Genomic DNA, 26,452 nt, shown 5'->3' with positions numbered 1-26,452 from the left:
TCCGTATAATGGAAACGCGTGTTAGCTCTGGGAATTCCAGCGACCGAGGCTGTCGTGCGGAAGTATTCCAATCAGTGGCATTGATATCTATTCCACCCCCCTTTCGCCGTACTCCGCAAGCTTCGGAGCGGTTCGCTTGGCATCTCGGAATATCGCTTGACTGGGAATTTTCAGCTCTGTCATCTCACAATCAAATTGGTGTCCCGGATACGTAGACTAATGTGTAACGCAGAGTGAGAAGTGCAGGCTATTCGCTCAAGCATGTAAAGATATCGCGGAAGTGCGCAATATTATTATCACATTTTTTTTCATATCGTAAACTGCAGCTTCGCTAGGTTTTTTTTCTGTGCAACGCTGACGTGGCGGTTACCTTGAGATAAAATGAAAAAGAGAAGCGGCAAGCGCGTGTGGTTAAGAAAGAAGGCAGTTTGAAGCCGAAGACTGTGGATTGAAAGATCAGTTTTGAGCCCGCATGATGGCGGTTGTGTGTACGGATATATAAAAGTAGACATCGACTTACACACGCGTGATCTGTACGCGTGTATGAAAAGAGAGGGCATGGTTGACGTGAGGCGGAGGCAAAGTCAAAGGAAAAAGGAGACCGAAGAAGATCCGTACCCCCATTTCACCCCCGTCGGCAGCTCGGTTCACCCCGCGTTGCCAATTTAAGACGTAAACTAAATTTAAAAAGTTTGTTTCTTTCTGTTCGGTAGTTTCCCCCGTCCCTTCCCACTTAATCTACTTTAGGACAGGAATGGAAAGTCGAGTAGGTTGCGCACGAAAGCCCCGCAAAGATCGACAAAAGCTACGGACGAATGTTCCGATAAACCGGAAGCTGCGTGTAAGACGATCGTAACAGCACTCGACGTTTGATTAACAACCGCGTTGCGAATATTGGAAGAAAATATTGGTCAAGTGGACTGTTCAGCAATTGACTCTCGACACGTGATCTGTTCGATAAATATTTGCGCTGGCACGTCGTTGACCCGGGGCTAGTTTCCCATCCTGAGGCACGAGGTATTTGCTCGCGTAGGTTCCCTTGAAACAAAACGAGATTGAAACGTTGGTTGTGTCGTCGGCGGCGTGAGCTCGGGTTTCCCGACTTGCCAAAGCGCATTCTGCAAGCTCCCCGTGCAGCATCAGCCTCTTTCTCTTCTTCTCCCGGTCTCCGGGAAGGAAGAAGAAAATATCTTATGGCTGGAGAACCGCGAACTGCGGGTCCTGCAACTCTCAAACGAATCCCGAGACTTTTGAGATAAAGGTTGAATTACTGCCATGGTGCCAGAAGTGGAATGCGTTCGAGGTCGGATTAGAAAACTTCAAAGTCGCGATTCAACGAACGTCTATGCTTTCGCTGTACATACATACATACATACATACATACATACGTACATACATACATACATACATGTATATATATATATATATATATATATATATATATATGTATACATGGACGCGGCAAACGAAATTGTTTCTTGAACGCGTGGGAGAGATAGTGGATTGTACGAGGTATAGAAAAGTCTTACGTCTTTGCTTCCGTCGCTCCGGCAGTGTCCCGTGTCCCTTGTCTCTCGTCGTTCGCGTCTCCATTGTCTCTACGGCAACAAATTACATTCCACCGCGTCTTTTTCGTCCACTGAATTCTTTCATTCGAAACTTTAACCATTGTTTGCGGACCCTGCAGCTCCTCACTGTCTCGATTGAACGGAGAGTCGCCAGACCCGCAAAGCACAGCTTCTCATCACCGCTGGCCGAACTCTGCTCACTACTCTGCCTCTGTCCTCGGTTCTTTCCGGTCTACGGAAAAAAGGAATCTCGCCCCAGTATCAATATTTGGAGTGCGGAGAAAAGGGAAAGCCGCTGACCAGATTGCGTTCCGAACTAGGTACGAAGTATATGGGAATTTCGGAATCGCGATAGAAACTTGATACCAATCACCTCGATTTCATTGCGGAAAGCAGTTTTCTGTAAGCTTCTCAATGCTTGATTTAATCTAGGAGTTGAACAAGGCGGGCGTGTTTAAGCAGTTGATGCCAGTGATCACAGTCCTCACAGGGTAATGCGCGACAGCGGAAGAATATGCAACTAACCTGCAAGGGGTAATTCACCTCATTTATATGTTCATTTGTTACTTATTTTTTGTATTCTCGGATCTTCCCTTTTTTTTTATCCATCTTCTTTATCTTTTTTTTTTTTATTCTTTATTTTTTATTTCTCCGCTGGTTTATTTCTTCGGTAAAGCGGCAAAGTTTGTTCTTTCGAAAACATGGAAATTAAATTCCGTCCGCAGGGAATGACAAAAGGATGGAAATGAGAGGGTAATTCGTAAACAAGTGGAGGGTGAAGCCGAAGAAGCGGACGGAGGGCGAGGAGCCGGGATGGCGGGAACAGCGCTCGCACCATTCGGGGGTCGAGGTGAAAAGACAAAGTTTGAGGGACCCAAATCAGACGTAAGGTGTCTTCTTTCCCTCGGGAATCAAAGTTCTCAGGCGCGGACGGTGGCTACTCGACCGCGGACTTTTCCCTCCCCAAGTTCCAGACATCAGAGACAAACTGCCGCGTCTTCTTTTGCAATCAGGTCGACATACATAAACATGCGGGCATGGTCGCCAGGGATCAAAACTCCTCTTCACGAATGACTTCAAGATGGAGACCTGATCCCCGAACAGCTGCTTGTTCTTACATCACGCAATTTCTTCGTCGAAAGAGCGATCGGATAGTGCATTCGACCGTAGAAACCCGCACTGACCGCATCAAGCCTTTTCACGCGAAATTAATAAATAACCGATCAGCCCGCGGGCATTCTTTGGCGCTGTAGAAGATGGAAAAATAGTATATAGCACACGATGTAGGATAAAAGCGTCCCGTTTTCCCAGTCGTTGTTCCGACGCGCAAAGTTGCACTCGGTGAACACCTGATACATCTTAGGTAAATGGAAACGATATTGCCGATGGCTGCAGTGGGGTTTGGAAGGTGAAGCAAGTCAGGTTAAAGCAAGTGGCTGAGCGGATCCAGACTCTGAAATCCGCCATTTCTGTTCCACTTCCTCTCTCGTCCTTCCATTTGGCCCACAATCTACGGCCAACCTCTCTCTCCATCCCTGCAACTCACGTCGAGGCACCGACCGAGATCACTTCCATCCGAGAGCCGAGCTAATACCCCCGTTATAGGCCGTTATAGGCCGTTACCCGAGCTTGACCGACCACAAATTCCTGAGCTTAGCCAGGCTCGGGGCGAACCTCGGTTTAAAATGGTTCCTCCCTCTTGGACCGACGTTACCGAATGTCCGGTGCCTCTGCTTTATTACCAATGGAACTGCGCGGAGGTAAAACATCGCGTTGGGTTGAACGCGACGTGGGATTTGCCAATGGATCATGAACCGCCCTGGTACTCCATACGCGAAATGGCTTGTAATTCAGTCGTGGTTGAGTGATATCGAAGCTTCACAACGGCCGATCGATCTTTATAGTCGGTAACAAACCTGTCTTCACTCATCACTAATCGTACAGTTTACCCGCTTCGTTCACAAGTGGGTGATGCGGTCGTTTTCTTCGCGCAATATCGGCGATCTGCAGTTGCGTAGGTACGAACATTTCTCAAGTCGCGATCACAATGTCAGTAGGTAAGAGATTCTATGTATAACTACAATGTGAACGAAGCTGTAACAAGGATTTGCCGAAATCTGGCGGGGATGTCTTGACGGCAGGTCTTTTCTTATTCCCCGTCATGATTAAGACCGAGATGTCTCGTTGACAAAGCGAGCTTGCAGTGAGCCCCCGTGCAACTTTGAGATTGCCGACAAACTAAGGACGAACTTCCATAATCTCCTCTTGATACCGAAGTTTAGCAATCAATGAGCGGTAATAGTTTCATTAAATACAGCAAACCCTTGCTGATTCTGTTATCTAAAGACAAACTGATCCCCGCAATAATCGCTCGGTCGGATCCTCGAGTTTGAAAAGCTTTCGCCTCCATTCCCCTTAGCGTTGTGTCACACTGACGCTTTTGAACCATGTCGAACGTCACATCTTGCCGTGGTATTATTCCGTTTATTATCCCCAAGCGCTGGTCCAGTTCGGAATCTTACGTCCACCCATTGAAGTTTGAGGGATATCAAAGTTTTTTATCTTACGGACCGAAAAGAGCTTTCCGATGCTAATGCCACGCCGCGTTTGATGTCCGGTCGATCGATAAGTTGACAAGAATATACCCGTTCCCGAATGGGTCGTATAAAAGTTAAAGGTACGTACCACCGTGGGCGAGTTGGGTGAAAACCTCCGGCCACTCGTCGCAAAAGGGTTCTTCTTCCTCGTCTCCGATGGCGGGGATGTTCGCCGATCGAGGCCGAGGACAGCGAGTCGGAAAGAGGTGGAGAGAAGAGGGTCGGGGCGGAGGGGGGCGGGGGAGGGAAGAGAGAGTTTCATTTAAGTTAGAAATTGCTTCTTCCGTAGCGATGATGGGCCGCAAATTGGGCGCAAAACAGAATGCGGAGGCGGTGAAAGAGGATGAGGGCGAGGAAGCCGAGCGCGGGGTGAAAGAGGCGACCGGAGGCACTGAGGCGAAGGAGAGGCCGGGGACCCAAAGCTCGCGAAAATATGTATCGATTTTTTTTTCACCGTTATTTATACGCCCGAGCGCGGTATTCGAAGCCGGAGATAAACGAGCTAGAGTAAATTTCGTCCTCACTCCGCGTTCCGCTTTAAGAATCGGGAGTCGTGCGTGAAATTATTTCGGATATCCTCTATTCGAATTAGCAATATCTTCTTCCAACGTTCGAAACCTGCCTTTACGGGACAAAAAATTAGAGACGATTCTTCGGTCTGCATACGTAATTGGGTATTGGGTATGACAGACGCCAATCGAGTATGATCGGATCAGGGCAGTAAGACTGTGATTCCGGTGGGTTTTCAACGCTGATTATATGGAATTCGGCTAATTACTCAAGCCTGTCGGTACCGTACGAATATGTATCTATAGGGCATTCCATCTGTCAAATGTTGGCTAACATACTTCAATTAATTGAACTTTGAATCTACCGGAAATTCTAGCGTTACAGTTACGGAATCTTGATGCTTCACAACATAACGAAGCGGCAAGCACTAGGTCCTCTGTACACAACGCTCGTGGATTAATATGTCTATTTCCTGATGTGATGTGGAACTAGAACTCTCGGTGGATGGGTGCCGGTGTGGTATAATCTACTTATTTATTTTTCAACAGTTGTTTCTAACTTCCGAGCAATTAGTAACACAGGTTTAAACTATCTAGCGTGTATAAATTATTCGCGAAAGGTGTACCCGTATTCTCACGATACACGAGTAATTACTGACATGAATAATTTCGTCCCATGGTTATAAATTACAGGGTGCAATTAACCGCGTGCTCGTAAATAATTACACAGTCAGCGAGAATTTTCTCGCTTTCTTTGTTGCCGCCGCCGGGTCGTGAAAGTTCGATCACCGATCCGTGGAACGAGGGTCGAAAATTGGTCGTCTACAAGTATCGTTATATTTTGGTGTCGAGGAGACGAGGAACCGGGGTCTGTTCTCGGCGCGAGTGATTCGACGTGTGGATTGTACGGCCAACTTGAAAGGGTCTCCATTGTCGAGACCGGACGACAGCGTTCATCCACGATAACAAAGGTCGTTATAGTTCGCGGTATAACGAAAAGAGGAGGACGGGGAAGGGTGGAGTGGCTCTGCGAAACTGGGAGGAGAAAGTCGGAGGTAGGAAACCGACGGAGTGACCGAACGTCCAGACGTTTCACGCCTCTAATTAACCGCAGCGGTTCTCCCTCGGTTCTCGCTTTAACCTAACCCAACTACGAGATGTTAAAAAAGGATCCGTTCTTCTGAACTTGATCAATTATCTCGACGTTCTCTGTTTACGTTTTATCGAAGCTCGGTTTGCAGACTCGACGTTTCCCTCCACGCATCGCATCCCGTATCATCGACCCGCTCCCACGCTCTTCGTCCACCTTTACCACCTTCGCCACCTCCGCTACCCTGGTTGGTTGACCACTGCGCGTTCCTCGAGTGCCCTCGAGGCACCTCTTTCCCCCGTCACCTTCATAACTTGTCTCTCGTATTATTCCCAGTGCAGATATTGCGCGTAGAACTGACTTCGATCGTTTATATGCCTTCTCGATTTCAGAGTATTTCGATCTCACTGTTCCTCGCTCTTGGTTTCACTTGAAAAAGCGCTGCAGTGACCTCAATAGCGCCAGTACCTCGTAATGCCCGATATGAAGATAGAGAGAGAAGGGTAATACCTCTGAAAATAATGCCCTATCAGGAAACGCGAGTAGCGGTGCAGCACCACCGGCAGAAGCTTTATAGTCCCGTCCTTCCTTTCGAGGGTATAATCGGAGGCTTGAGATACTTGGGAAATCGGTTTTTTTGGCCGCACGTTGTTGACCTCCTCGGGAAAAAAATTCCTACGATCGAATACCCCGTATAAAACCAAGGTCGGTTAGTATGTATAACGTACATGGGAAGCGGGATCAATGAATGAAAATTGGCCGCGCATACCGGCAATCGTCCATACGAAATCCGTGACCAATAGCGGAGTGAATCCGGCGTAGAGGAGAGCGGTGTATTACTTCCGTCTCATCACGCAAGACCGGGGCTCAAGATAGGCGTAGGACTACGTTGTGTATCGTAGTTGTTGATCCTTAAGCGCGGGTCGCGTTGCGTCGGTGAATTCGTCACGCGAAGCCGTAGCTAATACAAAAATCCCTCGATGACGATATTAATGCTAATGGCGTAATCCCCAACGGAGTTTCCCGCCGCTATATTCCCCGCCATTGCACAGCAACAAACCCTCCCTCTCTTCCCCCTCTTCCACCCTTCCCCGCGGAAGATGATTGAAGACGCGCTTATTAAATGCCATCCGGTGGACCGCGCGCAGCATTGCGGGATCGGCTGCGGAGAACCCGCGGTAATGCTCGGGACCCGCCGTACGGAGTCGACGAATCATGCGATTTCCTCTGTCATGCAGATTTCTTGGGTAATTACTCGTTCGTCCTGCTGCGGGGGGGGGGACAACGACGACCGAGGGTGAACGATAGAATGACCCAATCATTGTTCAGGATGTGTTTCACCACCGGGGATATTTGCTCAAATAAGAATGGACCCGTATGATGGATGATGCTCGCCGGGAGGCACAATGGAATCGCTCGCCTCCGTTTAGACGCGGTTGCCGATAGAAAACGACGCCAAAATACGCGAACCGTAGTGAATCCATGAATTTTTCAACAACACACACGCACCCGTGCTTCTGCTTCCATGCCGTGCACTTGTAACGCTTGAACGCCCAGCGCTCTCGAAGAATCGAGAATCGCTAGGTTGTTTTTTTTTTTTCTTCCTTTTTTATCCCTCCCCCTTTTTGCTTCATTCTCTTTTCCAAGGAGCGATTTATATAAGGAGGTTTTTTTTTTTTTTTTTTTTACTTTTCGTTCGTCAGGACCCAGAACGATAGCTGTCACGGGTTGATCGTAATCTATTGTGCGCACCGCGAACTCTTCGCGCTAACTTTCGCACTCTTACGACCCCGCTTTCCCGCCAAAGCTCTCAAGCTCTTGAACAAAAGTTAAAGTAAAGTAGCACAAAAGGTGCGCGCGAGAGGAAGCGAAAAAGAGCGAAAGAGAGAGAGAGAGAGAGAGAGAAGAGAGAGAGAGGCAGAGAGTGAGAGTGTGAACGAGGGAGAGAGACAGAGAGTGAGAGTGTGAACGAGAGAGAGAGGCAGGGAGGTGAAGGAAAAAATGAACAGCCCTCGGAACAAGCGTCAGCAAATCTTGGATATCGGGGTAGGGAAGAATTTTTGGTTATATACGCTTCTATCACGTGGGCGACGTGCGGATAACTCCTGACCCTGATGAGGGGCGATAAGACAGGCACTGAGTATATTTGAGGATCTGGAACAAACTGGAACCCAACCGAGCGAAACCCGACCTGCGCTATCCAGCTTGGAGGTGATACGTCATCTTGACGCTTTGCCGTGCTTTTGCTATAACCCAACGTCTGTGCGACAGAATGCCCGAGACTCCCGCCCGTCATCCATCACCTTTGAGTAATGCGGAGACACGATTTTCCCTTATTGCGATTTACCGATTCTGACAACCACCCTCACTCATTTCCGGAGACCTCTTGACGAATAATCGCAAGATTTTATCGTCGATCTCGCTTCTTTCCTCCTTTCTCATACGCGTGCGTGTAGATGATCGGAAAAGGCTACATTTTTTATCGTGTGGCAAGTTTCACTGAAAACACTTTTCGAGACTGTGAAATCGTTACTCACCGTTATGGACGAGCAGCGTCGAGTCCCTGGCGAGGTTCGTAAGCTCGCTGTCCGTCAGAGTCTCGTCGGAGGCGTTGCCCGAGGTCGGGGTGTCGCTGAGTCCGGCTCCGCTTCCCGGCACGTGGAACAGAGGATGCTGGTAGGCTCGCTGCTTGTGCTGACTCGAGTTATAGTGATTGTGCTGGACCTGGTTGTTCTGATGATTGCTCGGGGCGTAAACACGCCCTCCGCGAATGCTCGGAGAGTTGTCTTCGCCTTCACTGCCGCTGAGGCTGTAGGCTGGGTAGAACCGTCCCTTCCCTGAAAGAGAACGAAACGGGAGGTCAGGAACGACCGCGTTTGAATTTACACATTTTTAAAATCGACTTTCGCGAACGCTGCTCGATCCTTGTCACCGTAATTTTGTCAGGCATAATCGACGTGTACGGTTCAGGAATTGTGCGCGTGCAAGGAAAGGAAGAGAGAAGTGTCGCCACATTGACTCCGGAAATAATTTGTAAGGCGTCACGTTTTTACGGGTCTTTCTGAAGACGAGCTTTAGCCAGCTTCGCTACGGGGCGCAGGGAACTAGGGCACAAAGCAAAACAGCCCCGAAACGGGGGCCCCGGGGGGGGGGGGGGGGGGATGCACGTCAGAACCACGGACGCACGCACGCTGACACGAAACGCAACACACTTGGACAAACAGAAGAAAATCGAGACTTCCGGGGTGTGCAAGGGGCGAGGTGATGGGGGATTTGTTTCCGGTGCGAGAAGCCGAGGGTCGCTGTCGGGCGGTTCGGTTCACCCGCGATTGACAGATCCACGCGCGATTTTACCCTGCGATAGTTTTACATCCCTCGTGGCCTTCGTTCCTTTATGTATACCTTATAGCTTATACCGTGTACACGGTGTACCGTGAGGACGTAGAAAGAAATATGAAGCCGAAGATCTCGCCTCCCGTTGAGAGTGTGACGGCTGCTAATTACTCCCCTGGGAGGTCTCATGGAGTGGCTATACAGAGCGACTTTATGGGCAACAACTATTTTGCCAGATGCTGCAAGGCATCCAGTTTCACTCTGAATCCGATACTCTGCAACAGTGCAGTCGTGAAACCTATCGGGGAACTAGAGAATTCTTAGCCCCGTTAAGTTCGCGACTATAGATTAACGGTTCGAAAGAGCACGAAATTTATATCGTTACGTGTAATTTTGTCAATTCGCAAACCGGTTGCGATTAACCGGCCGTTATAAGTGTACATATTTTGTACTCTTTTATCGTACGATAATAATATTACTACCTTTATTATAAGCGTGCACTGGTATTTTACTCTTTTGCAATTCTTAAGGGGTTTGGATTCTACTGCCCAATAAAACTTTATCCTATTCCGTATCGTCCAACTGTGACTGCGAAATTGAAATTATTTAGCAAATTTATCCAGCGTTGTAAACGTGGGAGCGCTGAAAAGCAGCCTTATTATAAAAGTATATTTTGCTGCGGAACGGAGTGACTCTGCGGCTCTGCCAAGAATACATGGACGGTATACGTATACCCGTGTATGTGTATTGTATTTATATATATATTGGTATCGGTATTATATCTTTTATTGATATTCCGTATAAAACCCGATTGCGACGTCGTAGTGAACAAAGACTCCAGCCTTCCGCCATACTTCATGTCGGCATTTTCTTGCCGACAGTCGATCGAACCCATTCGATTCGCTTCGAGTCGGGCTACCTGCCTGGCTGGCTGCCTGCCTGCTCCGATAATAATCGAACCGGGGGCCGTAATCCCGCGAATCGAGGTCGCCACCCCCGCGCCTTGTCCCTCGAATTGTCGAGGCGGGGGTGAAGCGAAAGAAGGGGATGAAGACGGGGGAGAGATACATTATAATTAGGTTTGATCGCGCATACCGTTAATGGACGCGATGTATCAACCCTGGCGTACGCGGAACTGAACTCATGGATAACCGAATTATTTCCCCGCAGCTCTCGCTTTCGCTCTCGCTCTTCCCTCCCGGCGCCGCTCTCGCTGTTTACGCTCTCTCCCCCTCTAAACGCCCCAAGCTAAATAAACTTACCGGGTTTTAACGCTTAACCGGCTTAGCGATTTTATATAATTACGTTAGCCGAGTTACCGCGCGGAGGGAATTTATAAAAATGCCAAAAATCACAAGCTCACAAAAGCACCGAGACGTGGAGAAAATTACCACATTCTCGATAATTTGGTCAGCCTTGGTAAGATTTTAGTAAAAGCCTGACCGTTGCCGTTTCTCGAGATCGGCACTCAGATTCAGAATCGGCCAATTTCCACCGTTCCCGCCCGAAATTCTGCCACCTTACCGGCTGGCTTATCCTTATCTCGATCCGATTCGATGGCTTCTTCGCGAGGAAAGCCGTAGCGGTAAACGAAGGCGAGTAGCCGAGTAGAGTTCGAGTATTTCACGCATCTCCATATCGCGTGTCGAAGCCAAAACTTACCGTAAAGCGTCGAGACTCGAAATAACTTTTTACCCAGAGAAAAACCGACTTTCCGGACGGCAATTAACCCCTCGCGATCGGGATAAGCCTTGGCCCGAATTGTTGCATCGAGTTGTCGGTCGACCCCTTTTCAAATGATTTAAAAACTTTTCCCGCACCCATACTCACTCCTCGACACGAGCTAGTATTTTCGAGACATCGGAAACGAACGCATCGAGCGACGGACGTCAATCCATTTAACTTCCCGTCTTCTGTCTCTTGTCTCTTTCAGTCCTTCCTCGTTTTCGGTTTTTCATGCCCTTATAGCCGGAGTCCAATCTTCTGATGGACCATCGCCGCTGTGCCTGACCGACAATCTCTTTAAAGGTAACGAAACTCCGTAGCCGGAATCTTTTTCACCCGGTGACCTCGTTCCTTACCGTATCACTACGGAAATCCCGTAGGCTCCTGCTGCCTTCCACCAGGTCGATACCATCACCTGTTCCGTCTGCTCCCACGGCGCTGCTTATGCGACCCACCTTTCCGGCACTCCTTTCGCTCTCGCATTCAGCTCCTCTTGAACCCTCCTGAATTTACCACGAAGCAATCAGCCGGGTCGCTCTTGGTATGAGCGCCACTGGTTTGTACGGTAACTTGAAAAAGGGCTGCGGAAACGTCACACTTTTCCCACCTACCGTCGGGCAACGAATCTGCCGCCACTATTGCTGCACTGCAGCAACCCCAGTATGCGACAATTAATTACGTTTGATGTAGCTACTTCCCGTTGTAATTGCTCGCAATTAGAAAAGTCAATCAAGTGCCTCACTCTCTCTCTCTCTCTCTCTCTCTCTCTCTCTCTCTCTCTCTCTCTCTCTCTCTCTCTCTCTCTCTCTCTCTCTCTCTCTCTCTCTCTCTCTCCGACTCTATTTCCTTCTGTGTCTTCCACTTCCTCTCCCTTTCTCTCTCTGATTTACCCATGCAACTGTGCGACTGCACTTGCTCCCGAAGACTCGCAGACGGATAGGCAAATCGATAACCGAGCAGTCGGAGACCTCCAACAACCTCGTCCACACTTTTCTGTTGCTCGAACCGTTTACCTGATCTTTCGCTTGTTTACAGCGACTGTTGGGTACAAAAAATCGCAGGTTTGTCACGGTTCCGCATAGTGTTATAGCCACTTGGTATGAACTGCCGTAACATTCCCGTTGAACGGTGAAATACTCCGGGGCTAATCCCAGGGTATAACTTTTCTATGTGAACGCGAATAGGAGCAAATGGGGGTGTGAGGTAAAATCATGGAGGTCTTAGAGAAAAACCGAACAAACGAACACGCGAATTCAGAGCAGATGGCTGAATCGATTTTTCTTTCTTTTATTTATTTTATTTTTTTTAATTAAGGTGAGTGAAATACAGTGAGTCCATTTTGCACTCTTGAGATTACTGTTAACAAAATCAATTTTTCACCAATGTTTTACATCTCTGCGTTATATTATTTATTCATCCTCTTTTAAAAAATAAATTTCGGTTGGATATAAACGTAATTTTAATCAGCCGCCAGCGAGCGAGCGAACGAGTACGAGAGTTTGTTTACGATCTAGCTGGAATGATTACAGGGCGACGACGCGTTAACCATATTGCTCTTGGCAGGGCATTACAGCAGGGGCTAAGATAGCGTTGATACGTACAGTCGAAAATATCTGGGAGCCGGATGAAATTTATTATATATAAAAAAAAAAAGTGTATCTCCGAGTCATCCGACCGCGTGAGCAGCGACCGGAGTCACGTATAACGTTTCGGTTAAACTTTTACCCCGACGTCCGTCGGGATTGATGCGCGCGTTTGAGCGCTATAGCGCGTTAGCATATTCTATTAGTCCGTAAAGTATGGTATATGGGACGGCTGATAACGCGTTGATGTTAAAACGCGTTAGGGCTGGGTTACAAGGATGTGTTAAAAAAAAAAAAAAAAAAGAAAGAAAAAAAAAGAAGCGAGATAAAGAGATAGATTGATAGCAACGGGAGAAGGTGGAGGAACATGCGGATAACTCTATCGACTGCCCGGTGAGACAGAGAAAGAGAGAGATGAAGAGCAAGAGACAGAGAGCCGGGTTATCTCGTCTCTCCGATACCCCTTGAAAACCATTCTCTGGGTGCCCATGAGCGTCGAGAACACACGTTTCCACCCTGATGCAGGCTGCAGCCGACGACCCACCGAGGAAGGACACGTCGGCCTGACACGCGTTAACTCTATTTACGCAGGTCCTTTAGATACACAGGACGCGACAAGGACACGTGCGCCGTCTAATCTACAGATTACTGCCTTCGCTCGGGAATAACGTTGACTTTATAGATTTATGTTAATCCGTCTGAAATAGCCGGCCCGATAACGTCGCGCCGCACAAGCCGGTGCCTACCTCGGCCTCACGTCCTGCGCCACCAACGCACGCCGCAATATGTCTCGGAATTATGTGTGTCCTGAGGCACCCCATTACCCGCAAGGACGCCTCTCCTGCGCGGTATCGCGCTGTTATCATACATACGTACGTACGTGTCATGCACGCTTCGAAATTTCAGGTATCGAATTGAAATTTTGCCCGTTCGAAATCTTATCTGGATACGGTGAATTTTATGTAAATTCCGGTATTGCAGATTCTCTTTTTATTTCATTATCTCTGCCATGTGATTTATTCTTAGTTCCACCTCTTTTTTTCTTTTTTTCTTTTTTTTTATATCCTAGTCTCGGTTCGGTGAACCCATTTTCGTTGAAGCGTGTTTTTACACCGCGTCGTCTGCTGGTATGGATAAATTATTCGATATGGGAATAGGTACGTAGACGCATATCCTTGCCTCGTAAACGCCAGCAAATTATGACTCGATCCTGTGATACCGACGCGTCTAACGACCCGAACCCTCCTCCGAGTGAGTACACAAGGTCTTTGAGACCAAGTGGCAGTTGCCCTGTTTTGAACCTGCGGCCCCTGAAAAGCAGTAACGGCTGAGACAACATTTTGGTGAACGTTTGTACGCCGAGCGAGAGAAAGCGAGCTTTTTCGAAGGATCATCGACGTAAAAAGCGAGTCGTGATAACTCTATTACCGTGAAATAATAACGGAGGGTGACTCGGGGTTGGGGGTGTTTAGGCAACTACGTTTACCTTCGTTCCCCGGCTAAACCACGGAAGGGAGGCATGAAGTGAAAGGGGAGGAGAAAAAAAGGTGTGAAAAATAGGAGGGGGTAAAACCCTCCAAGGATAATGTTTCCCTGGCATGAACCTGCACCGGCGCATTCACCCCATCCACTCGACTCGCCACCCCAGCGTTTAGACTCTGCTTGGGCCTCTTGCCCCGCGTTCATTTTCCCCCCTCCCGCCTCTTCGACGATCCGATCATGTTATGCTCTGTTCTTGTCTATCATTTCTTCAAACAGATATACATTGATCGTAAATGGTCTGGCGGTGTGTACACAACCACCGCCCCACCTTACTTCGATTCGTCGTACGAGTTTAACACTCTTTATCAGATCGAGCCCCGTTTTATTGCTCAATCTTTACGAGCCTATTCGCCGTAGGGGCGTCCATCTGAAACCTAAAATACCGAGCAGGGCCCGCCTTAACTTCTCCGCTAATCGTCCGGACCGCTTTGGGATTCCATTTTCTCGTACGCAACTGATCGTGATTTCAAGTAGCGAAATGTAATTGCGATAGCGAAAAAAATATCCGCTGAACGTAACGGTGCGTGCGCGAATCGTTGTGCGATGGAAGAGTAATCGAGGCTCGAGTTATTGGATGCAAACGGGATGTTAATTCGAGACATTAAATACCCTGGTAAGGTTAACCCGAGTTTAATCGATGGTTGGATTACCTTGCCGGAGTTCACGAGCCGTTTAACATTGAATGATAGCCCGGCTAACTGCGAATATATATCGGCGGTCTAACGTACAGCCGCGGTACGGTAACAAGCGAGATCTCCAACCTCTTGGTGGTTGCGCAGGGTGAAGATGGAAGTGGCGGTTGGAGGTCTTGGGTTGTCTAGTCTAAGGGCGGCAGCTTCCTTCCTCGCTTCCTTCCGCCTACTCCTGAAGCAGCAGGAGCAGGACGCTCCGCGCCCGCTTCTCCGCCGGAGTTTCTCATCCTCTCTGGAGAAACTTGTAAACTGCAACTTGAGCATCGATGGATAGTTTCTTGCCCCTCCCGTCTCCTCTACCACTATATCTACCACAGCGTGTATTCACCCCGCCCCCTCCCTACTCTCTCAGGAATTGGTTAATTAATTAGTAAGAGAACTGATTACAGTCCTCTTTGGTATCTTATTCCTGTGCAGAGGCGAACCGCTTCGTCCTCCTTCTACGATGTATAAGCTGCGGCATGAAACTTGGCCCGTTGTTCGCTAAGAAGCCAGCGCAAATTGCACCGCAACGATGGTGTTTCCATAGGAAGCCCGTGATGAGATTGTGATACTATTTTGAGCGCCATTTGTCGTTCACCTCCGTCTACTTTCCGGAGATAATTGTTTCGTCTCTGTGCTATGTCCGCGACGATCTTCCGCTACTTTAGTTTGCTTCCCCGGAACTCGATTGCTCGTTTTTTTAATAATCTGTTTGTTCTTTGCAGCGTGAACCTAAGAGCTTGCAGGTCTTTAGATCGGGATTAATTTTGCTGAAAGGCAACACGCAACCGGGGTTGTATCGTTAATGAGTGTTTTACCGCGGAACCGTTTAAACACACCCACTGGTATTGTTCTAACTTATTCCCTCAACGTACGTACCTACAGGGGGTTGCTTTGGGTCGGTCGAATTGCGCAAGCAAAATCCCTAGTCGTTACTGCGGTTATGGCTACGAGCACCTGGGATTAGTGCCGCGCGAGGTACCGTTGAGCTTTAATCCGAGGTGAACTCCTTAAAAATGCAGACTATATAAGCCCCAAGAAATCCCACCCAGGACTAGAAACCCTCCAGCCATGAATTATACCACTCGAAATCTACGCCGTTCGTACAATAATTTCATAATGCCTACCTGTTCGAAAACAAAAAACGTCGATGTAAAAGTACAGCTCGCTCATGTTACACATTATGCGATTTTCGCTTAGTTCATTCCATATATCGCCAGCGAAAAATACACCCCGAACCCAAGGCGAAGGGTGCGAGTTCATATACGAACGTGGCGTATATATGAGCTCCGTAATACGAGAAGTTGAGCAAATAACGTGCGCTCCATTAGTCGAACAGAGTCCGAACCACCGGTACAGTGAGATGTTAAAAAAGAAACAGATCGTTGGGGATGAGTTTGCAGGAGTGACTATCGCTCGTTCCTCTGCGTGTGATTCATATTCTTTACGATCGCTAAGCCTAGGTGGCTAAGATTGATACTCTCCGTTCGAGATAGACAAGCTTTTGCCACTCCTCGAACTTTCACAAACTCAGTTTCAGCTTGCAGGTGATATTCTCACAGTTCATTTCCCACCGATGGTCTGAGGTAGGTGTTGGGTAGTCAGGCGATTCACCAGCCATTATCTATATAGGGACCGTTAGTTATCGACTGGGCAACTACATAAATTTCTCTATCGGGCAATTGGTAATTGTCCTATACTCTCCTCCATACATACACCGAGTAACCGTACGTCCATAACGTCACGTACCTCAGCAGTGCTCGTTTATTATTTTATGCGACGTTCATCGATACACATCGCTTATTCGTTCGTCATTTATGTACAAGTCAAATTTGCGTCATTCGTTGTTAGACATTCAGCTGGTAAAGGAACTCCGGGATTTTTAACTCGAATTGAATCGTCAACCCGGTTTGATTCGGTGACCGGTCGCGGTGGATGTCGCAACTGCTAAATGGATTCAGCGGTTCGTTTTATTGTAGAAATTGGAACATGGCAACTGAACGGCATCTGTGCATCACACGTATCCTTCAATTGTAATATCCGAATGCAAGAGAAAAGTAAACTGATAAATGGCACTGGAGTTTCGCCCTCTAATCAGATTTAAGGGACTCGGCGTGCCGTATGAAGGAGGCACTGGATTAGGAAGAGCACCGTCAAATAATTCCCCACCACAAAGGACATTAACACCAATGCGTGGAATATGGTAATGTCGAAACTTTGTGTAACATCGCGAAAATACCCCTACTTTGAAGGAGGGTAGGAAGAAAGGGCGGAAAGGAGGCGTGGGGTGGAGAGGGCTTCGACGCCACCGAAAATCCTTGTTAACAAAGCATAAACGCGATGTGATATTTGGCAGAGAAAGTACCGGGGTTAAAGGATAAAGATAGGCTAGACTACCTGCGGGGTGCGAGACGTCGAGGATTTCATACCGCTCTGGAAAATGTCATCGAGTCCTGCTAGACGAATGACGATGGTGCGAAAAATGGAAAAAAAATGCGAGAATTTTCTCACTTTCTCTTCCGTAAAGACAAAGATGTGGGCAAAACAGCGTCTCTCGTGTAAATAGAAAAGTGAAGCGAAATCTTTATTGCTCTACACAGGCCCCCAAGACGTGTGAAAATTCACTTACACAGACAGAATACGAAAGCAACGTCGGCGGTAAAACGCGAGCCAAAATCGAGGCGGGGTATGCGAAGGGCGGATGAAGGCCTCCTTTGAAGTTCATAAAAGAAAACGCGATGCTCAACATTAATCGAATCCTTTAATCAAATTCATTCAACTCTCAATGGATTCCGATGGAGCGGACGGCGAGGGTTTAGCAGTCGCTTATCGATTCAAACGGCAGATGCGGAGGTACGGAAAACAGAGCCGTTCGCGGTGGGATGGCAACCAGGAAACTCGGTACACGTGAGGGATGAACGACCGGCAGGTTTCCACCATTGGCATTGCGACTCCGGCAGGAACACTGTAAGGGGAAATTCACTGGTGAATTTGCGATGGTATCGAATGGATGTAGCGTCCTGATTCCGAATACCAGATAGAGACATTATGGCTACTATAAACTCCTCAGTATTGCTATTCGCGAGCGGTTAGTGCAATTCGAGCTTACGCGTGTTGGCCTTAAGCTTCGCAACCTGATTTGACTCGTTTCAAAAGATCGAGGGTCGACTAACACCCAACAAGATTTGGCGACGAAACCAATATACGAGTCTAATATTTTTCAACTGCACTGGTGTTATCCTTCCGTCGTTCTCAGAGCCAGACTTACTTGTACACAGGGTGTTTGCAGCGGTATTAAGAAGCTGGTTGAATTTCACTGCAGGTATCGTCACCCCGTCATCCAGTCGAGCTTAATGACGAGCGGTGACCAAATTCCGTCATCTCGTTATCCCGCCGCGGATTCGGGCGCCGAATTGTAATAGGTAGGGACAAGTTGGTGAAGTATAGTTAAGTAAGTGGGCTGCAGGTGGTGAGAATGTAGTGCCAAGTTATCGGGATCGTAGTCGCACATCCCGGGGCGCCGAAGCGGGAGTATCGCGAGGAGTGAAAACTGGGGTAGAGGAGATTGACGCGTGAAAAGCGGCACCCAATCCCCGAACTGCGGGCTGCGATTTCTAGGGTGAAAGGAGATAACACGCAGGAAATTCCGCGGAGCGGAGTGAAGGAGAGACGGAAAATGAGACGGAGGTGAGAGGTCGAAGGTGATTCTTGGGAGAGGGCAGCTATGGCTTACAGTTCCGAGGAACACGGTGTGGCGAATGACACACGCCGCTTCGGTCCAGAGTTTTAACGATAAGGGGCGCGGTTCGATGGGACACATAAATAAAGGCCCAGGAACAATTTGACCCTGGGGAAATATGGGACAGAAAAATTAAGACGCAGTAAAGCAAGGAGTCGCTGTAAATAAAGATGATTGATAGCGAAATGAAAAGAGCATTTCGCACGACTTGATTGCCTTTCGCATGATACAGTGTTACGTATTTTGCAGAATTATCGTTTTCTCACTCTCCGAAAAATATCGATAATTTTTCACCATGGAATTCATGCACTTTCGCATTTCAGCCCGAAAATGTCCTCCCTGAAGATTTGGGCTGCTTTAGCTTTTTATTTTTTTGGGGATATTTCCAGATTCATAGTTCGACGGGTGAAAATTTTACGTTCTGCCTGTTCGCTGTGACGTAGATGGATGTAAGAAAAAGGAGGGTGGTGGCAATTACTCTTCTTATTTCGTGCGGGTCACTGAACTGTGCCCCTTAAAACTGCGCGTCATTCGACCATCTCCCTTCACGGATGCCAGATTGTGTTTCGAAAAGAGCCACCAGCCTTCCTGCAGTCAGCTATACAACACCTCGATTTTTTTTCTTATCGCGATCGAGGTAGCAGGTACACGATCACGCTGCCGCGCAGGTTGATCGACGCCACGTATAACCAAAACTATGGGAATAACAGGCCGGGTGCCTCATTCTGGAGTGAAAAAAATCGAGTGAGAATATATATCCGAAACCCCAGCTGTGGACGCTCCGCGGAAATAGGCCGGGCTTGTTTTCTGGGCCGAAGCTGATAATGGACGAGGGGGAAAAGCGAGTAAGAAAAAGAGCAGGAGAGAGTGGTAGAGAGAGAGAGAGTGCCGTGGGTGGCCGGTGTGTTGAGAGAGTTATTGAAGAGTCTGTGAAATCTGACGAGTCATGGAATACGCCGGTTCCGAGATAAGGTGGACCTCGAGGAGAGAACGGACGACAAGGGCGTGTAGCCGAGGCATGCCTTAATTGAATTCTTGGAAGATACTTTCGGTGTACGGTCTTTTCACTCCTCTTTCGCCCCTTCCTCGTCGCCTAAGATTCTCCTGGATCTCACTTAGGTGAAACTTGGTGTTTATTTTACGTCCTTATTTCATTATTATTCTCTCTTACGATACTTGTCGTTGGCTCTCTCGTTCCTCTACAGATCCGCACGGAATTCTGATCATCCGTGGGTCAGTCGACTGTCTCAATTCCGTCGGGATTATCGCGCCCCAACGGATCGACGTGACGTGCGACCTGCGCCCCACGTCCTGCCGAGAGACGATGCATGTACCCTCGACGAATCCGCACCCCGAAATCTGCAGCCACAGGACTAGACGTGTACACATGTATGTACACACAAACGCGACGCGCTAGGGCGAAAAGTCAATCAATCGCGTGGCATTGTTTGCACGCGGCTCAACACTAATTCCTATTTGTAGTTCTGATTGCGCCGCTCCGTTCCGTTCCGTCGACATCGGGATTTTCTTTTCGCAATACCGCACGCCTGGTATCCCGGTAATTCCGCTAATGCCGTTGAGTTCCCGAACCGCAGTCCTTCCTCCCTTATTCTCGGCTGCCTACGGAGCTGAGAATTCAGGGTGTCGATTCGGTCGGTCCATGGCGATGGTCAAATTCCGGATTTATTTTTCCGCCGCGGTATTAAACGCGTTGACGAGTTATGAGCGGTGATTGGAAAGCGGAGCCGGGATCGCTCGCACCGCGTTAGAAGACGGATGAGCAAGCCTGACGCTCGTTCGTTTAACAATGGAGCGATTAGCTCCACGTGGTCAGGTTCGTTGTTTATCGCACGCCGGCTCGTTACATGGTCAGTGCTCGTTCGCCAAAATTATTCACCGTTGTACCTCTGAACCTGCGCGGACTTCATATCGTTCTAATTGCTCGCTAAAATTCCATCGCGTAGAGGGACATGTTCTACCCGACTGCCCGTCCCCCGGGTTATCCGGCCATCGCGTACATACGCAATCCGGTTACGGCCATGGCTATGGCTATCTTTCATCTTGACACGTACCTTGTCGATGTAATTAACCCGGTAAAAGTTTCGAGTCTGACACGTGTTGCGAGCTTTCGTGAAACGCGTCGACACCCACCAATTGATTCTTAATTAATGTCCGGTTTAATGTGGCCTGAAACTCTACTTGACAGCCTCCAAAGGCGCCGGGATCCTTCCACGCGAATGTTTCCGAAACGATTCGTGTACCGTAATGGATTATATATCGGCGGGAGCATAGACGGAGTATTTTGAAAAATCCAGAGCCGGCATGTTGTTCGAATGGAACACCCGGTGTGCAGCGCTGCTTTCAGAAAACTTGTATAGTCGGTTGCACAGCGTGTAGGTGTAATAAGTGGAGAGAAACGCAAGCAGCAATAATGTTATCCTCTGGTGCGTTATAATTAAATTCAACCCGAATGTAATTACTAATTAGCCCACATTCAGTTGCTGCGCCAAGCGGAAACCTTAATATTTTGCTCGGTCACCTTCCGGAATTCCCTTTGATCCTTCAAGCGAGCATCGCAGTGACCCGGTTATAATACACGGTTCGTCGTTGCAGCGGAGAATTTTCACGGCGAGGACCGGCGTATTTTTTAATAATTACTTTGCAGCGAAGAACGAAGCGTATCACATGTGACGAAATTTTTTGGAATGCGTTTTACCGAGAGGTCCTCCATCCTCGTTGGGAAGGAAATGTTATTGTTCTTCTCGCCAGATTGTTAATCGAGTTTACGACTTATTCCCTCTGGATTTATTACAGCTAGAAGGTAATTTTATCGGTTGTCCCTTCACCAGGCCCGTAATAAGGATGCCCTTTCACCGTAATAGGTATCAATGTTTGTTCAGCCCACTTTGCTGGGGAAGTTTATCATCCTTGGGAAAATAGGATTGGACCTTGATTCCTTATTTCGATCCTTGAACGAGTTCACCGAGTTTAGAATTGGATACGCGAAATGTTTCTGCGCGAAATACAGCTGGCGTAGTAAATGTGCCGGAGAAACAGATCGGGTTCGTATATACCAGATAGAAAACGACGAGGGAGATACGATAGTTCGTTTGACTTTGACAGTCGACTTCCAACTTTCTCGGTGTGTGGACGAGCGTGGGTTGAGATTCCGGTCTACTTCCGGTCCGTGGTGTTGATTCCTCTCACGCGCTACTAGATATCTGTTATCTCTGGGTAAGCACGAATGCTCTTTGGCAGCAACGGAGTCTGTCCAAATCGAGCGACTTAAACTCCTCGCGAAAAATTTAAACCGTAATTACCAATCGCTCTGCAGTCTAAGAACAAAATAGTTCTCCGTTAAGTCTGCATTCGCAAAAGCCTCGATCCAAGTCTCGCCGAGTATTCGTTCAATTATACACGCCAACCTTTGCTACTATCCTCTGAAACATTGAATTTGCATGGGACGGATTCATTCTTGATTCGCTCCGCGTTCCCAGCCGAGCCATATTGTATCGATTGCCGTAAAACTTCTGGAATGAAATACTTCCAGTAAGTACATGATGCGACGGAAAAGCTCGCGGTGCAAGTTGTATCGCCTAGTATAGAATCTAGGAAATTTCCAGTAGCGTGATTTCATTTCTTTCTTCCACACGTTTGCTCTCCTCAATTCACCCTGCAGTCGGGCCCAAAGAAATTTCTATATAGATCTTACCGAGCTGATCGTATCTTTGCAAGGCGCTAAAAAACTCCGAGCTACAGACTTGACAGATCAGACGCAGAACGAACCGTCTCGTTTCGACCTTTTTCCAAACCCCCGAATGCAGGCCGGTGTATCTTTCGCCGCATCATTTTCCTCGCCTTTTGATACCGGGATATTATCCTGTGTCGACCGAAATTCCCGAATGAATCGATACGGTCGGTGCATCCGTTTCTTCTTTTTCCCGGTCCTTGAACGGAAGGAAGCAAGAACTGTCGAAACAATGACGAATCGCATTTACGAGAAAAGAAATCTGTGCATTCAAGTCCCTCCAGTGTCACCGAAAGCACTAGATACCTAAGAGTGATTTAACATTCACCTTATTCAGGTGGAAACAAAGTTGCGTTCGTGTCGTTGCTGTTGTGACAGCTAGGAGCGGCCGAGCTTCCGTCTCTCCTTCACAATTTACATTCAGCGTCGTCAGGCGTAACGAAGCGTAATAATACATGTTCTATCAATTGCGGGCGACAAAGAGAAACTGATGAATCCTTGCTTAATCATTTTCGAATTACAGAAAGAATCTAGTTGCTTTGAGAGTACCTCGAAACTGTGTTGAAGAAATTACTCTTTCAGAGGATAAACAGACTTGGAGCAACTATCGAGTTCTATCAGTTTCGCGCCTGGGCTCCAATCAAGGCTTGTAAAGCTAGCAGCTCGGCTCTCGGATTTTCCTCTTTGCGACTTAAGGCTGGATCAACGCTCGGTGAAATCTATTTATTTATTTATTTTCATATACTTTTCTTTTTCTCTTTTTTTCACCCTTCACAGTCTCCGCTCCGCGATAGGTTGTCAGACGACTCTCTCAACTCTAACCCTCGTCAGGGATTTCCCAGGAAGTGAGCATAATCGACTGGAATCAGAAGGCAGTTTTTTATTACAGTTTTTTTGCCATTTATTGTACACACATGAACGTGAATCGAGTTTAAAATTTTTCACGCTGAATTTCACCCCTTGAATATTGAATAAAAAAATTTTAATAAGAATTGAAATTAATCGGCAACGGTTCGACGCTTCGGGCATCTCGTTACATGTTGGAGTTGCGTCGAGGCTTTCCTGACGAAATCGCCAACGATGCAAGCGTCAATCGTTGGTAGATTGAGAAGAGCGGATATCCGGCGTGTGGCAGTCGGTCTTTATCGCAGTCCGCATCGCCCCCGCGTCCGCCCAAGATGTATCTCTGGGTACGGTTCTCTCCTCTTTCTTTTCCCATCCCGCTTTCTCTCTCGGCTCGTATCCGACGCACTCTCACTCTCTGACTGGCATTCGCGTTCCGGGTCCTCGAGAAGCTCACTCGTCCTCGAGCGAAACCATTTCTTTTATCTGCTTATCTTCATCCGTGACTGCTTAAGGCCCCTCCCCGTCAAATCCTCCTCCCTCTTCGTCTCTTTGCCTGTAGTCTCTCCCTTCCTGCGGCTTTTCATTCTCATTAGCCAAGCTTCATACACAATGCACCGCGCGGTCCTTCCGCGAGCCCTCGTTTCTCCTCCCTTGCCGTCCGTTTTCCACCTTCTATTTCCTACCGAGTTCAGGCCGACTCCGTTATCCCCTTTGCACCGGGTAAAGCTCGCCGGCTCCTCATCTCAAACCGTTCCTATAATACGTTGGTTGGTTGGTGGATATGCGTCCGATTTCATATAACTCGACGCCGCTTTTCTGCACCGTCGTCATTTTTCCAGACCTTGTTTCTCGCCCTCTTTCCATTCTCCGCTTATACCGGACCACCTGATTTTCACTTACAGCATCACGAGGCTAAGCCTTAACTCGTTTGCCTCGCTTGTCTCTCCGAGTCCCTCACCCCTATCGCTCTGCCTCTCATTTTGCGTTTCTTTTGTCTCTCGGTTAGGTAATCAGTTGTTAGGTATTTAGGTTTTTTTCCACGCTCCTTTATCTCCTGCTGCCTTGATTCAGCTGTCGGTATCTAACGCCCAGCGTTGTTATTTTCTGCAGGAAGTCGTATGACTTTTATAGCACAGTGCTTATTGTTTTTTCTAACCAATCCCGGGCGATACTATAGATGAAAATTTGCATTTCTCAAAAAGGTTTGGCCGAGCCTATTGTATTCTACGAAACGAGCTGCGTTGAATTTGAGAAAGTGAAAACAACCCGGAAAAGCTCGCTTGAGGTATAGAAAAAAAAAATCTAAGCCGTTAACTTTTTAAATCTGGATAATAAGACGTGGCTCGACACAGAAATTCTTCTTTTTCCCCTTTTCTTCTAATGCTCCAGAGTCTTTTGTATTTCATCCCTTTACGCGGTACTCCGATGGGGATCAAGACGCACCTGAATTTGCATTAGGATTTGTGGATTATGTATTCACCTTGAATTCTCAAAGCTGTTATACCGTATATTTTCACGATGTACGTATGTATATACATATAAATTTCACCAAAATTTCAACGGTGAGAAAGCGTCACGCGAAACGTCTCCGCACGATGAAGGGAAAGAAAAGAGTCTAACGAACGAAGCCAATTTACTGGCCCTACGTCCATTCGCTGACTCGGGCTCTTGAGTTTCTATAGCTTTTTCCTTTTTTTTCCTTCTTCTTCTTCTTCTTCTCTTTTATTTCGTTCAAAGACTCGTTTTCGATCGCGGAATCAAGAGTGTGAGAGAAAGTGAAGGAGCAAGAAAGGGAGAGAGTAGAAACGAAGAGCGAAAAAAGAAAGAAAAAAAAAAAAAAAATTAGAAAAGAAATCCCCGGCCTGTTGGATTTACGTTTCACAGTATCTTTCATCCGCGTTCGCAGAAAGTCGTATCTTTTGTCAGCGGACCATTCGCGAGGCCATTAGAGATTGGAGTTTTGAAGAGAGGCTCGCGAGCGAAATGCGTCGCTCTGGCGACTGTAAAATATTACTCGCAACGTCCAACCGTCTCCTTTTCACGGTGAGTACACCCGCAGGAGAGATCCTCGAAGGAATGAAACTGATCTTTGGGGGAAGAAAGGGGGCGGGATCCGGGTCCCCCGCGTTAATATGGTCCTGCAAAGTGTCAGCCACAGTCGAGCCGGGGGTGGTGGGCGATTTCGGTCGAGGCCGAGCCCTGGAGGAGCACCGGGAATATCTGCAGGAGTAGGGAACACCGGGACCCGTCGCACGGAGATCTATCTCACCCGCGGGATAATCCTCGAAACCCAATTATATTTTACTGCGACTCAACTACGACTTTCATCTGAGGTCCGCGCCGTCGTCGTCGTCGTCGTTGTCGTTTTCAGGGACGGGGCGGCAACGAAGACGGACGAGGGGCGTCGTTTACGCGATGAAACTGAGATTAGTCAAGGGTAACCGGAAGCTTCTGTCATCTCTGATAAAATTCTCACCTTATACCTTTCGTTTCTGACGTACGACAGCGGTGCTTATTTTTTTCCCCTGGCCAAGAAAATTGTTTCTCACCTGGGCATCGGGATTCTCGTTACCGTTATCCGTCTTTCTTTATAGATACTCTCGGGAGACGAAGCAACAACGACCATCGGCCACTCGCTGTGCAGCCATGCAATTACTCCCCTGTCATTTCGTTATCAAAATGGGACAAGTTGCCCGAAGCGTCTGCACCGAATGACCGTTGTCTCCTCGATATGCCGCGGCTGTATCTTCGTTAAGTGGTTCGCCGGGACTTTATCGCATTCTGTACATACGCACCCTAATTATCAGTCGTCTTTATATCTCTGGCAAACTATCAGGTGCTAGTCATTTTACATCCTCCATGCACGGTCCGTGCCTTCGAGAAATTCCTTCAGGGCTCGTTTCACACCGAAGATGCTGCACAGAGCCGGAACCGTGATCTGCGGCATTCCGAGCTTGATCCATCTCTGCAACGATCCGATTTACTTTCCGAATGTAAACTCTTCGCTCATGAAAACGGTTCACCTGTCTTTTTCAATATCGGCAATTGTCAAAACTCAGCCCGTCATGATTAGAGACAGAAACGAACTCGCTTTGATAACAGAAAAATCTTATCCAATGCATGTTTTTTCCGAAGAAGCACCTGTCCAATTATTCGTTCCAATTAATACCGTCAAATTTGAACCTCTGGCTAAGCGGGGGGATGATTGGTTATCGGAGTACGATGGCTTACGAGTCGGACGTCAATGCGATCCTATAAAAAGAAGCTTCGCGGGTTGATGCGAGGAAGAGAGAGAGAGAGAGAGAAAGAGAGAGTCGAAACTCGGTGAGCAGCTTCGTCAACGAACTCACGTCGGTGGTCGGCGCCCCGCATCGTGGGGTTGGTATTGATCCCGGTGTACGTCGCGCGCATCCCCCCGATATCCTCGGACATCTCCGTTCGTCTCCGGAAATCTTCGGCAGCGAAACTCTCACCCTCTTTTCATGATGTCTGTATTAC

At 47.9% G+C, this 26,452-nt stretch overlaps 1 protein-coding gene across 4 annotated transcripts in view; it reads right to left on the bottom strand.

Annotated features, from left to right (window-relative positions):
- The window catches only part of LOC107224631 (teneurin-m), a 342,331-nt gene that overhangs the window by 156,665 nt on the left and 159,214 nt on the right, over positions 1-26,452 (bottom strand). For all 4 annotated transcript variants that reach the window (XM_046742613.1, XM_046742615.1, XM_046742616.1 and 1 more), the window contains exon 3: positions 8,302-8,601. In XM_046742613.1, the coding sequence (XP_046598569.1) occupies positions 8,302-8,601 (300 nt within the window). The remainder of the gene's footprint in view (positions 1-8,301; positions 8,602-26,452) is intronic.

The sequence above is a fragment of the Neodiprion lecontei genome, chromosome 6 (genome assembly GCF_021901455.1).
Source record: "Neodiprion lecontei isolate iyNeoLeco1 chromosome 6, iyNeoLeco1.1, whole genome shotgun sequence".
NCBI lineage: Eukaryota > Metazoa > Arthropoda > Insecta > Hymenoptera > Diprionidae > Neodiprion > Neodiprion lecontei.
The sequence above is the reverse complement of the archived record's forward strand: the minus strand, read 5'-3'. Positions and strand labels throughout refer to the sequence as shown.